Here is a 13,425-nt window from a genome sequence, read left to right as displayed (position 1 = left end):
AGAAGTGCGCCCCCCCCCCCCCCCCGCTCCCTCCGGCGCTGGCTTCCCGCTTCCTTGCTTGCGCGTGGGAGATTGAGTGCGTTCGCTCTCCGTGATAGCGCGCGTCCCCGCACGCTTCCACTCGGGCATACGGTGCGCGGCGAAGATTTTATCTATACGGAACCTCCCGGCGACGGCAGAAATCCGGTTGAAGTGTCCACATAATTGCTATCGCAATAAAAGCTTGACACATCGCTTTAGAAGATGTAGCATATTTTTCACAGCACCAGCTAGTAAAAGTTTCATTAAAATTTCATGACCTTATCCTTGATTGACTAATTCATATCTTCGACATCTAGGCCGGTTCATTTATAGACCTGAGCATTATGTTAATTTTTTCTTTGCATAGTCTTTATGAGTTTGCCGAAAGGAAACCTTCTTCCTCTTTTTCCGAAAGTTATTTGTTGGTTTTGCCGTTATTAGCTCCTGGGACATGGCAGGCCCCACACTTGATCGTAAACACTGGTGGCATTTTCTTATCTACTCTGCACCAATAATGGTCCTAAGAAAAAGCACAGTTTGTGCAAACAATAAATTTTGCTATCAAATTTGTTCTTTCGGGAGGAAACATACTTCACTACTGTCTACCACAAAACCCACAATTGCAGGCTTTATCAAATATAATATAGCAATTAATGCTTGCCTTACCGATCCACCCACATATATTTTTCAATCGAAACATCACAGTAGGCTAATAAAGAGTAACTAAATGCCCCGATATATTTTGTGTGCTGATTTCAAGTGCATAAATTGTGCAAGTAACCTGCTTATTTACAAATATGTCGCCGCGTTACATGATGAGCTGCCACAATACAATTTTTAAACAAAAATAACTCAAACTTTTATTTACAGTGCTGAAGTCGCTATGTGTTTCATTTCTATGAAGTCGAAAGTATGACGGAAGCCCGTCTGGTCGGGATGATGCATACCCCCCTTAAAAGGAAGAGATCCAGACACCGACCAAAATGGTTTAATAATATATTTACGTTTCACGGGAGCCTTGCCCACAAATCAATATATTTTTCAACCATTTTGGTCGGTGCCGATCTCTTCCTTTTAAGTATTTCATTGCTAGTAAGACGCATATTCTGGATGAATATGGAGGATTTTCTTGCTTTTCAATTCTGTTATGCTAGAAGAAGCTGTTCTATGCGTATCATATATGATACACCATGCAGTAAGGGGTTAATTATGTCCAATCGGGAGTTCTTTTTATGCGCATCCAGAATGCTGCACATGAGCAGTGATCGCCGGAAGGCCCGACACCAGGCATGAGCAAAAAGCATGACACACCATCGGACCACTGCGACTACTGGGAAACAAACCCATGACTTCCTGCTTGGTCCATTCATCCACTGCAACGGGTCGATAAACTTGTGCAAAAAATTGTGTTTGTTCTTTTAAGAATGTTTTTTGGCTTCCGAGAAAAGAAACACGGAAACCACCAAGGCTTGCTCACCAAAGACACAGGAGAGGCTGGAGTTGACTAGCTCTTCGTGGTGGCCGACCTGGCAGGCACAGCTGTGGTTGTGACACGCATAGTGGCTCGCCCGGCGACAGTCACTGTCCGACTCACATGGGCTCCCTGTGGTTCCCGCTTGATGCACAGAGCGAATGCAGATGTCAGTGGCACATGTCAAAGGAGAAAAACAAACAGCTGCTCGGAAGTGATGAGGCATGGCATTTAAAAAATCTTTCCATTTTGGGACCAAACAAAGGTTCAAGCCCTTTAAACCTTATAAAATGCACTGAAAAGTGCCCAGAGCACCCTAAGTATTTGCTCTGTTCCTGCGATCACTGCAGCCGCTACACGCAAACGAGACACGCTGCACAGTGCTCTTGCTCTTATTAATCTTTTTATGCTCAATGTCATCATGCCTAGCCTTACTATTAGACATCAACAAATTTTGCTTAATCAGCATATCACGGTATTGTCAACACTGACACACGAGGGGCGGTATTCTGTTAGAGTCCAATTAGTGGACTGTCTATTTCGACTGTCGCTGATTGGCTGCTGCTTCACGAGCAGGAAGGAGACTGGCTGGCACTTTCCTGCACGTGAAGCAGCAGCCAATCAGCGACTGCCAAAATGGACAGTCCACTGAATGGACTCTTACAGAATACCGCCCCAGGCCCGGCATTTGGAAACCAGCCTTGGTATGAAATTAAAATAACCCTTTTATGCATGAGAAATGCGTGGTAGAATTTCTACTACTTCTAAAAAATAAGTGTCATTACACCAACATTCGCAACAGTAATTTTGCAGTAATGCAATAAATGTTGCAGCAAAATTGGTAAATAAATTTATTGCACTGAGAACACATCAAATGTAATCACTCTTCCATTAATTTCACTCGCTCTACCCCCACCAATACATGTCACAACGAGTAGAACCCACTCCAACAGTGAATAATGGTCATCAAATGCTAGTTTATAAGATACCAGTTAAGCTTGCTTATCGAGGCAAATATTCCTGTTGATAGAATGCTGAACTGTAATCTCTGCGATGACCACATTCAAAACAGTTTTCATTTTGCATTATAAGTGTTGAATCATTTGTCGCACCGACGATTAACACTTGAAAATATATTTGTTTTCAATTCTACAGTTACTTGCGCACCATGCTATTGCATATTCCATTTTCATGTTTGATACGATGCTAAAATATGTCCTGCTTCATTTTATATGCAAGTTGAATATGTGTATGCCTCTGTCACTATGTGCTATCTATTGCTAGTAAACATACTCTTGCTTTTTTTGTATAACAAGCAGACAATTATGAGTGGTACAAAAGTGAACAATATTTTGGTCCACTGCCACTGTCTGCTAAAAGGGGCCGAAAGTATAGCCAAGCAATTACCCGCTTTTATTGATAGATAAATAGTCAAACTTCTATGTAAGAAAGTAAGTCTAGAATTGTTATTGTCGATATCAGTAACGAATTTATGCGTAAAATCGCTATTGGATATAACGAAGGTATTAAGACGTGTCAATACTGAGGTTCTAATGCAAAGCCTAATTATTATTTTTACTATTTACATCAATGTCATATTCCTATGTGCGATTTTTTTTCCGAGACTGATATTTTGCTCTTGCACCATCTGTATTGAGAGATTTTTTTTTTTTTTTTTAGTTCGAGAGAGAAACAACTTTATTTTTCAGAAAAACACCTTTTAGTTCGAGTGATTGCTTTTTGGGTCTAAATGCAAAACGTACTCTGTTATTGGAATGTTATTAAATTACAAGTGTTGCTCTTTGCTCCAAGATGGGACAGTAATTATAAGAATAAGCGATCCAGAAAGCACCTTGAATTGTTGCAATGACTATGAATGCATGTTGATGCTTTGTAACTAGGGGTGGGACCAATTCAGATAGCTGCTTTTACCAATGCGAAGTTTCTTTTGAGATTTCTAGTAGCACAACTCATCCAACAAAGATATGTCATTATGTTATTGCCTACGGAAGTTGAACCTGTGACCTAATGGTCAGCAACAGAATGCCATATATTTTCACTGTTTCTGCAATTTCAAGCAATATTTACAGATGATGTGAATAATCAACTGCACTCGCGTATCGAAAGTGCATTACGAAAGTGCTGAAAGTATGATCAATCATCATCTGTACCTGAGTGTGACGAAATCTGATCTGGAAAACACACGCAAACACAGAAACCAAAGTAGCCACAGCTGCATAAGCTCTGGACTGCTAGCACATGTGCACAAACCAAAAATAGGGACATATTTTGGGACAATCACTTTCTACGATACTATCGCCTTCATGTAACATAGTACTCAACCAGCCAATCGGGTCATCCAGCTTTGCTCAACCAGCTAATAAGCACACACAGAAAGTAATACCACTGAAAGCGATCGTCCCGTGAATATGTCTCATGACGGCTGCATGACGGGAACAACCGATTAAATTTCATAATACTTAAGATGCCAGAAACCATGCATGGGACAGTTCAAGTTTCACTTGGATGAAAAGCACTCTTAGAAGCTGCAAGCATTTGCATGCAAGCTTCACACATACATTTACGTGAATTGATTGGCAGACATGAACCTATTTCACCTGCAGCATGGTCAAAGAATGGTTTTTGAAGTACAATATTACAACTTGCAAAATTTAGTGCTATAGCCAATGTGCCAACAATGGTATGGTACTAAGAAAAAAAAAATCGGCAGAACTCTTCTCACAATGACTGTCGTCAGTAATGCATTCAGCATTCAATCAATACAGTAGTGACAACATATTGCCACTGTCGAAACAAGTTATGTAGAAGGCTGCAGCTGGACTCCTCTTTTGTGCTTCTCCAAGAACACTCGGCGCCATCGCCTGCGCGTGACTTCCAAAATGCACGCTGAGCCAGGTGCATGCTTAGAAACGTGGCAACCTCTCTCAGGACATGCTGGGCCATGTAGTGGCGCGCTGAGAATTGCTCCCTCGCTTGCTGCACACCCACTGGCACACTCAATGACCCAAGTTGGCGAGAGGTCGATTGAAGAGCAACCCAAGTGCATTCATTCGTGGCACAGTGCATTGGCATGAAACATGTTCTTTTAAAAGCGGCACATACCCCACATTTGTGCCACAGCCGGGTCCTTGAATTCTTGCGACGTGGGTTCGATTCCGCTTAGCATCGTAGAAATTTAAGGGATATTTTTTGTCACTGTAAAGTGGCAGATACCTAGATACCCAATTTGGCATTCATTGAAGAGCTGTGCACACCCAGTGACCCAAAATGGCATCAAAGAGACCACATTGAAGACCAGCACAGACCAAGTCAGCGTCAGTATTGAACAGCGGTACCTACCCAGTCCTGCATGTCAGCGTGAAAGAAGTTCATTAAGGAGTGGCACACGCACTGCCACATACTTAGTGACCCAAGTTGGTTTCGAACGCTCTTCCCTCGGTACAGCAGCATTACCCATTCGACCACGATCCCCCCAGTGAAAAAGGAAATCGGGAAAACGGTTAGATATAAACATACACTGCTAGCCTCCGGAAAGTGTGTCAAGTGCCCTAAGAATGCAAATGCATTACTAAAAATAAAGCTCGCACGGAATCAAAATATGAATGCCATCAAATTTGCACTGACTGGTTCAAGCTTCTATCCTAAGGTGAGAACGTCAACTTACTGATGAAAAGTAATGACGCGTGCTACCCGTCGGCAAGGCAGGCGACAACGAATAATCTATTTTCTTAAAATACGACGTGTTTCAACAAAACTAGTCAACACTACACAATCCTATAAGAATACATTTGTGGCACAAAATTATCTAAAAAACAGATATCTTTACCAAGTTGGCGAAGATGACAGTCCACGTTAGCTTTCATACGAAGCACGAAGTAACGAGACTGAACAGGTGAAACTTTCAACGCAACTCATGAACTGTATGAGACAGCTTTATAATAGACATAGCGATGACAGGTATCAACCAAACAGCTTATATACGCGGAAGGAAATAATGATAATAAAGCTTCTCAAAGGCATGATAGACCGCGTTTCATCAGTCGTTCCTCTACGCCGCCATCACTTCTAATAGAAGCGTTTGTTGGGCTAGCGTTTTAAGACTCTTGAGAACGATTCTGCCAAAGCAGCGTGCCTACAGCCGAACCCCTTCACAAGGCCACTGGCGACACCGTAGTAAAGCATCTGTTCACGAACGATGGCCTCGAGAGATGGTCGAGACAGACTTCCTCCTAAGGAAGTCGCGTGAATTCCCACGGAAATTTCTCGTCGTCGTACTACTTGACTCGCAAGAGCGCTATTCACGCAACTAACCAAACCCAGCCGCAACACGCGCATGTTTACGCCAAGTCTTGGCAGTGTGTGTGATCTGGTTCTGCGATTAGCCGGAGGGCAACGAATTGCCATCCCGTACGTAGCTTTTTCGTCTGACCTCGTAAACAACAGAGAGAGACCTCGATCGTTCGGGGCCCATTCAGTGTTTTCGGCCCCCCAGCAACGTCATGCGGGGGGTCACCTAGATACAGCCACAATGGCAAAAAAAAAAAGAAAGAAAGAAACCGTTTTCGCCAAGTCAAAGGCACTATCGCCTCAACAGCGGAGAGCATTCACTGCTATCCCTAGTTGCTTAGCGAGGGGCATTTTTTTTTTTTCTCTCCAGCTGGCTTACCTTGCGCCGATGACCCGAGAACATAGAGAACGAGGACGCTGTTGGCGACAAAAAAATAAAATCTTGACATTTAAACGTTATAACAAGCGTTCCACTATCATAGTAACTTATGCTAATCGTCGGGAGCCCCCCCTGTTAATACGCTGGGTCGATTCGAAAATGCTAAAAAAACAGGCGCTGATTCGGCCGCCCCGACCGAGTGCGAAACCACGGCACAACATTCTACAAAATGGCAGAACTTCGAGGCAGACCGCAGAAACGGCTGCTCCAAGTACTAGCACGAGGAAAGCGTACGTGGCACATTTATTTCTTGAGTCGTTTCAAGAATATTTAAGTCCCCTTTATACTAACCGAATGTACTACCACCGTTACGGTGGCTAGATGGGTAGGTGTGCCGTCCGCCGGGCACGAAGAGTAGTTCAGCGCTTCTCCGCATCATGACGACAAAATTGGCGCTGCGGTCGGGGGTTTATCGCAGGCGGCGCGCGTCGTCTGCTGCTGCGGCCACGTTACATTGCAACTGCGGCATATTTACCATCGTATTTAAACTAAAAACCACATTCACAGTGGCATCATAGACAGTTACGAATTTCTGAACGCAGCAAAGCTCTGTCACTTGCGAAGGTAACGTACTTGCCTTTTCCGTCACCTGTTTGTTTCCCTGTTTGAGATTCAAGAATATAAGAGCTATCAACACTGTTTAGTTTTGTCAACACGTTAAACTTGAGTCTACGATGAGAAACACAAATTCTACATGGACGAAATAGCCCTTCATCAGTTCTTCTAAAGCGAGAAAGGCGAAGTTTGCTTTGCAGAATAGATGTATACAGTAGTATGTAGGGCCTGTACGCGAACGTCCAGGGCGTATTCTTATACCACGGGATGCGCAAGAGAAATGCTTTGGCTTGAAGGGATGTAAAACACAATGGCATAAATATTAATATTCGTACAACTAAAATCCTTTGGTTCAATTTCCTTGGCTGTATTGGGGTTATTATAAATTTATAAAATATATTATAAACTTGTTCGAGATGAAGAAGAAAAGTTCTTACGTTGGACGATTATGAACAGGGGCGTAGCCAGAAATTTTTGTGGGGGGGGGGGTTCATCGGCCCGACCGGGGGGGGGGGGGGGGGGGGGGGGGCAGGCGTCTGCTTTCCACTACGTGACGTGATCGATAATAAGTATCGGTAGTTTAAGCATACTCTATGCATGTATATCAAAGACATGGGACCCCCCCCCCCCCCCCCCCCCCCCCCCCCCCCCGCCTCGCGTGTGTGTGTGGCACTGTGTGCTTGTGACGAAATTAAGTAAAAAGTAATGTAAGCTCCGTAAAATACAGTAAGTACGACAGGTACAGTGGGCGTTTGGAGCAACCGTCTCTCATCGCGCCACTGAATGGACCAGTCTTCGAAAACGCATCATTGAGACGACCCGCCCGATCGGAGAAGACATCGTTAATTGCTAATCTCCGTTAAGCGTAGATGGCGTCGTCCTCGTCGGGGCGAAGTGCGTTTCACACGTCAAGGACGGCTATACTTGTGAAAATGCACGTGTTACCAGGCTATACCTACTCCCATAGCAATAGCTTGTTCGCTGCGTCTTTGCGCTAGAAAACTTAAATACGCGCAAAAACGAGTAATGCTTTTTTTTTTACGAAGCTTTCGTCGCCTTGTATTTCCTGCGGCAAGTGCATGGGCCGCTGTGTCTTCCGCTATGTGCGAGCGTGCAGCCGTCATTTGCCTTTACGTCAACAGATTCAGAATTGTACAGAATATTTCACCGCACTGCATAGTTATGGCATGTGTACGCATTTTAAGTAGTGCTTGCGAGTCATTTCTGCTTCACTTAGGCCGGTGCAAACAGGAAGTGGCCTTGTACCTCACAGAATCTCGACTGATTGGTGTACTAGTGATGCAGGAATGAACTCCGGTCTTGTTCAGTGCATAGTGCACATAATCAATTTCCCAGGACGCGTGAACTCCGACGAGAACTGTCAGCGCCTGCAACAAGAGTTTACTTACGCTGTACTGCGCACAGCAGTAATCCATGCTTGTCGGCTGTCTGTTTCGTGCATTCTGTTGCGAGTCGGTGGAATTTCACTGCTGGCATCAACCCTTTCGTGTGTACATTGCTGGTTTGGGATTCCACAACACAACAGCAACTACCAGCCTTTCGTAATTGCTGGTTTGGGATTCAGCAACACAACAGTAACTACCAGCCTTCCGTAGGAGCGCAATCGCAAACGTGAGGCGTTTTGCGCTGCAGACTATGGCTACGTTCACATTTGGGAAGCGGCAAGCGGGTGGAGAGGCCAAAGCGGCCGGAAAATCTTTTCGGCGCATGTCCAAGTTCACATTTGTTTTGCTACCACCGCGGCCGCGCTGCCGCTTTCGTCCACATTCATCTAGTCTGCGTACGTTTGTCGGCGTGGTGGCGCTCATTATCGCATTATTTCGAGCGGTATGTTCATTCACTGACCCACCCGTCATCAAAAGTGATCATCTTGCGCAATCTCGCGTGTCATCTGCGACCTTCGGTAAGTTCCTCGTTGGCGTTCTGTAATTCTCCTCACACGGGCGCGGTAGCGCTGTGTCACAGGCTGCTGCCTATAGGCGTGATTATATTTCTTTAATAGCTTTTATTTACAAGTTGTAATAACATTTCATCATTTCGTATTATTTTCGGCGCCTCCAGGACACGAAAGCGGCAACGGGAACACCAAAGCTAAAACCCGGGCTGGCCCTTGTGTTGAGGCTCGCTGAAGCCTCCGCGTCCTACGTGAGAACTACGCTCCCAATCTATCGTCGCGACGAGAAAAGCACCCCGCGACTTCTGCAACATACCGTGCACGTGCGAGGAGAATTATGGAGCGCCAACGAGGAATCTGCCTAACTATTGTCTTCCATGGAAGTGGAAGAAGAAATGGCTTTTACACTTCTACCTACTTGTTTTCTAGAAATGGACAATGAATAAACGGAAGACAAGAAAACCTCGGAAACGGCAGTGGTGGGTTCGCCTGGCTTTGCAAAAGTGTAAGAAGTTGGGTCACGCCAAGGCTTCGTTGCCGCACCTCCTGTCGCGTGACGTTGAATACTAGTAGCGAGTTTTAGAATAGGGGCCCCAAAAGTTTGGGGCCCCAAAGAGCTTTGCGGGTGTTAGCGTTGGGGCATGCAAGAGCGACGAGTTTTAGAATAGGGCTTTGCGTTTGCGAATACCGTCTTGCGCTTGCAGCGCCACTACTGGGTCAAAGAAAAGCTATAATAAATATTGAAATAAACTATACCATTTTATGATAGGAAGAGTAATTTTGACTTTCGTGGTTTTGCGTTTAATTGCAATTAAGGTGTTAATCTATTAGCAGCAAGCGATTTATTGCGCCTAATTTTGAGTAACCAACTTGACGTGCCTTCACCAGCCAAGCTAATCCACGTTAGGCCTACGAGCCATGAAATCGACAATCGAATTCAGAATCAGCGGCGTCTAATGAATCAATCTTCATTACACACGTTAGTTGAGAGAAAGCGATAACCGCAGTCACTTCTCCTAGCTTACTAACTTCACGCGTTACCAAGAATCAAGCCGAGTTTGGTACTCGGAGAGCCGCCGCTTCGATGGGTGCCGCCATGTTTGTTGACGCAAAACTTTTGGGGCTGCTTTTGGGGGCTCCCGCTAAATCGGCGAAATAGCGTGCCCAACGCAAAACCCAAACGCAGTTAGCGTCTCGCGCATGCGCAGTGGTGTCGACGCTATTTCTTTGGGGCCCCAAAACGTTTGGGGCCCCTATTCTAAAACTCTCTAGTACGTTTGAGTGCCACTCTTGTCGTAGAGCAAGGGGTGGTTCTTGATCGCGTCGATCAGCATTACAGCCTACACTTTTGGTGCCATGTTCAATGTTACGACCGGAAGTTTACATGCTAGTGTAGCTTCCGGTCGAGCAGAACGACTTTCCGCCGCGTTTCCGCTTCGCCATGGCGAAAAAATCGGTCCGAGACCAATTTGGCTCGCCGCTTGTTTTTCTGCCTGTTTTGCCGCCTAGGCGGGCGGATTTTTGCAAGATTTTGCCGCTTCCGACAGCTTCGAGACCAAGTTCCTACGCGAACGCGGCCTAACCGGCACCTGAAGGGAAGCGGCGGAAATGTATACCGGAAATTTCGACCACCTGGGGACTTTAACGTGCACCTAAATCTAAGTAAACGGGCCTCGAGCATTTTCGCCTTCATCTAAAATGCGGCTGCCGCATTTGTTGCTGCATTTGTTGCAGAATGCGGCCGCCACATTCGCGCCCAAAACCTCACAGAGTGTCAAGGCCTTGACAAACACCGTGACAGTTTTTTTTTTCCGTATGCAGACATGATTCGCTGTAAATTACCAACCCAAACGGAAGCGCCCAGGAATGAAAGTGTGAAAGTAGCACCGGTTTCTTGAAATATGTCAGCGCGAAGCGACGAGAGAAAAGGGTGGGTTAGTGGGGGGGGGGGGGGGGGGTGCAAAAAATTTCGGGGGGGGGGTTGAAACCCCCCCCCCCCCCTTGGCTACGCCACTGTGGTCGATCGTGTCTCGCGAGTGTCCTCATCTAAAGAGTATATATCTTACATCGTTGTCTCGACTCATCGTTGTCGAGACTTGCAAAGCAAAACGTGAGAAAGTGGCCCAAACTATTGGGGGCGAGCTCCACCACTGGAATAGCTGGCGCCACCATCGGCGTGACGTGGTATCAGGATCACGTGGATACAGCGGCCGCGTCGTCTGCTTCGGAAGCGCCGAAGCGAGCTGAAAACGAAAGTTTAGTCCCACCTGCACTACGGTTCTGATTAAGTTGGGATGTTTTCCTGCTTCGGGAGTCTGCTTGACAACACTTGAAAGCACTATAACAGGTAGCGGCTGCCTTTGAAAGCGTCCGACATGGTAGGCTACTGCTCGGTATACACAGTGCCGGACGCGCACTCAAAGGAACCCGGTGTCAGCCTTCACACGTACCCGCATGCCAAGAAGCTGCGTGTAGCTTGGATTGTGAAACTTAGAACCGGCAAGCAGCCATCGGCTACAACTCGGGCGTGTAGCAAGCACTTCCACGAGGAAGATTTCTGCTACGGCGTTGGGGCTGCGATGTTCGGTGGGTAGCAGAAAGCGCCCAACTGAGACGCCCGCCTGCCCAGCTAATGTCATGAAGCTTTGATATTCCTTGATGCTAGACAAGTTCACCAGAATGGAAAGGAAACGGTACGAAGCACGCTCAAAAAAAAAAAAAAAAGGTATGGTATATGCTCATCATTTTGTGTTAGTGGTACCAAACAATGAATGTAGAGGATCAACAAAAAGCTGCAGCGGGAAATTCCTCACTGAGAAGACCGATACACATACAGTGCGACGCAGCTTGACAAATAACGATATTTAATGGTCCAAGAATTTAGAATAAAAGAGAAACAATGATTGAATCGTCGCGATGGCACATCCCAAGTCTCCGTAGGCGTTCAAGTCCCTTTAGTTGTAACGAAATTATTTTTGAATAGCTGTGATAGCGTCTACGCAACAATGGTTGCTTGTATGCTGTCAAATGTTCATATGCTGCAGCCTAAATCTCACGGCACGGTGCGAAAACGCGCTCGCAGCGAAAGCGAAACATCGTGCGCGGACATGCATGCAGACGCGCAGTCGATCGCTGCGAACCATGCGATCGCTGCATTGAGGCTTCATTCCGTTATGCTCCATTTGATTGTACAGACAGCACACTATAAGAACATATTTCACATAGTCAGCTCTCAGCGATTTGCCTACCTTTCACGCAAGAAGCTGGTTCGGGGGACTCCATCGCGGCGACCACGCGCAATGGGCGTTCACTGTACGTATTCATGCAGTAAAAAGATAGCGCCTGTAAAATATATTCTGCGCTTTCTGTTTTCCCCAGATGATTATTTTGACAGTAAGAAATATCCCTCGTTTGAAGAGTGCTTTGGAGAAATGGCCAGGAGGGCTCCGGCGTGGTGTTTTTATTGAGCGCCGTACAGCGAAACCCATGAGGAGCGAGCCGCGTTATCCCTCATACTACGCAAGCGAGGCGCTTCCGACAGATGGCGACTCCTTAAGTCCTCGCCCCCAATAGACGAGTACAACTTTATAAGGCAGCGGCAGTTGGCCGTATGGGTGTTCTGTGGTTGCCCCTCAAAGGGGTATGCAGACGAGCTTCCACCAATGGGCGCGCACTCTAGACTGAAGTCATGAGCCGGACGGCCCCGCCGACGGAGAGCATCGCAGCCCGCACTTTGAACGGGGCCAAGTCACGGAGGCTATCTGCTGCCGGGCTGGGTTTCTCCTGCCTTCGTAAGTTGTACCCGACCATAGTACACTATAGCTAGAACATGCCACTACCGCACAGCTCCCCATTGGTCTTGAAGAGCTACGTTTCGAGACAACAAATTCAAAAGAAAGACTCACCTTCTGTCCAGAAGTAAGCACCGGTACTGAAGTAACTCGGTAACTTTTTCTCGAGAGGTGCGATGAAAAAACGACGAAGGCCCGGGTCTATGGCGACCACACACTGCGTGTAAGCCGCAGCCGCCATCTGGTCTCGCTTGCGAAGCTCGCGATCCATGCCCCGTGCTTGCGACGATGCTTCCAACTTTTTCAGTTATATAACCAAATTATTATAAAATTACAAAGCGCACGCTTTATTTATTCTCTAAATTAAGACCTTCGTTGAGTCTATCATCATAATCGCTGACTGTAAACAAACACGAAGGCGCGGTAGACCTAGAAAAGGTACAGGAAAAATGACAGTTTGTTTTGGATCAAGCACAAATTCCTTATTTTAGAAAAGAGAAGGCCGCCCAAGGGTTTTTTGTGTTACCAACCAGATTTTCTTTATCCTGGATAATCATGTTATACCAGTGTCCGTGGTTTCTCAACTGCGATCTTTGAGAGTTTTCTGTGTTCACGGGTAGATATAAACTAGACAGACGATGATTCCTTTTGTCATGATTTCATTATGCTACAGAAAGAAAAATCTCGCTGGTCGAAGGACACCAATAAAGTTGGCGCTCGGCGTCCAGCCACGCAGTTTATAAAGACAGCGTGTGTCTGAATATGTTACTTTTCTGTAGTATTTCATGAACACGTCTCGGTTACATTTAGTAATTAATATGCATGCATCGTGCGATGTTTATCTGACGGCGTAATTGGTGACCAAGGTGGTGCATAATGTACATTTATAGCGGGCCCTGCGCATTGACTGTCGAGAAATTTACAT

At 46.0% G+C, this 13,425-nt stretch overlaps 1 protein-coding gene across 1 annotated transcript in view; it reads right to left on the bottom strand.

Moving 5' to 3' along the window:
- The window catches only part of LOC119457438 (uncharacterized), a 114,672-nt gene extending 108,288 nt beyond the window's left edge, over positions 1 to 6,384 (bottom strand). The window contains exons 1-2 of the mRNA XM_037718991.2: positions 6,180 to 6,384; positions 1,499 to 1,636 (exon numbers count right to left, since the gene is read on the bottom strand). Coding sequence (XP_037574919.1) covers positions 1,499 to 1,636; positions 6,180 to 6,249 — 208 coding nt within the window. The 5' untranslated portion in view covers positions 6,250 to 6,384. The remainder of the gene's footprint in view (positions 1 to 1,498; positions 1,637 to 6,179) is intronic.
- Between the last annotated feature and the right edge of the window lie 7,041 nt (positions 6,385 to 13,425).

Source organism: Dermacentor silvarum, chromosome 7 (assembly GCF_013339745.2).
Source record: "Dermacentor silvarum isolate Dsil-2018 chromosome 7, BIME_Dsil_1.4, whole genome shotgun sequence".
NCBI classification, from domain to species: domain Eukaryota; kingdom Metazoa; phylum Arthropoda; class Arachnida; order Ixodida; family Ixodidae; genus Dermacentor; species Dermacentor silvarum.
Note: the sequence above shows the minus strand (reverse complement) of the source record. Positions and strands in the feature narration are given on the sequence as shown.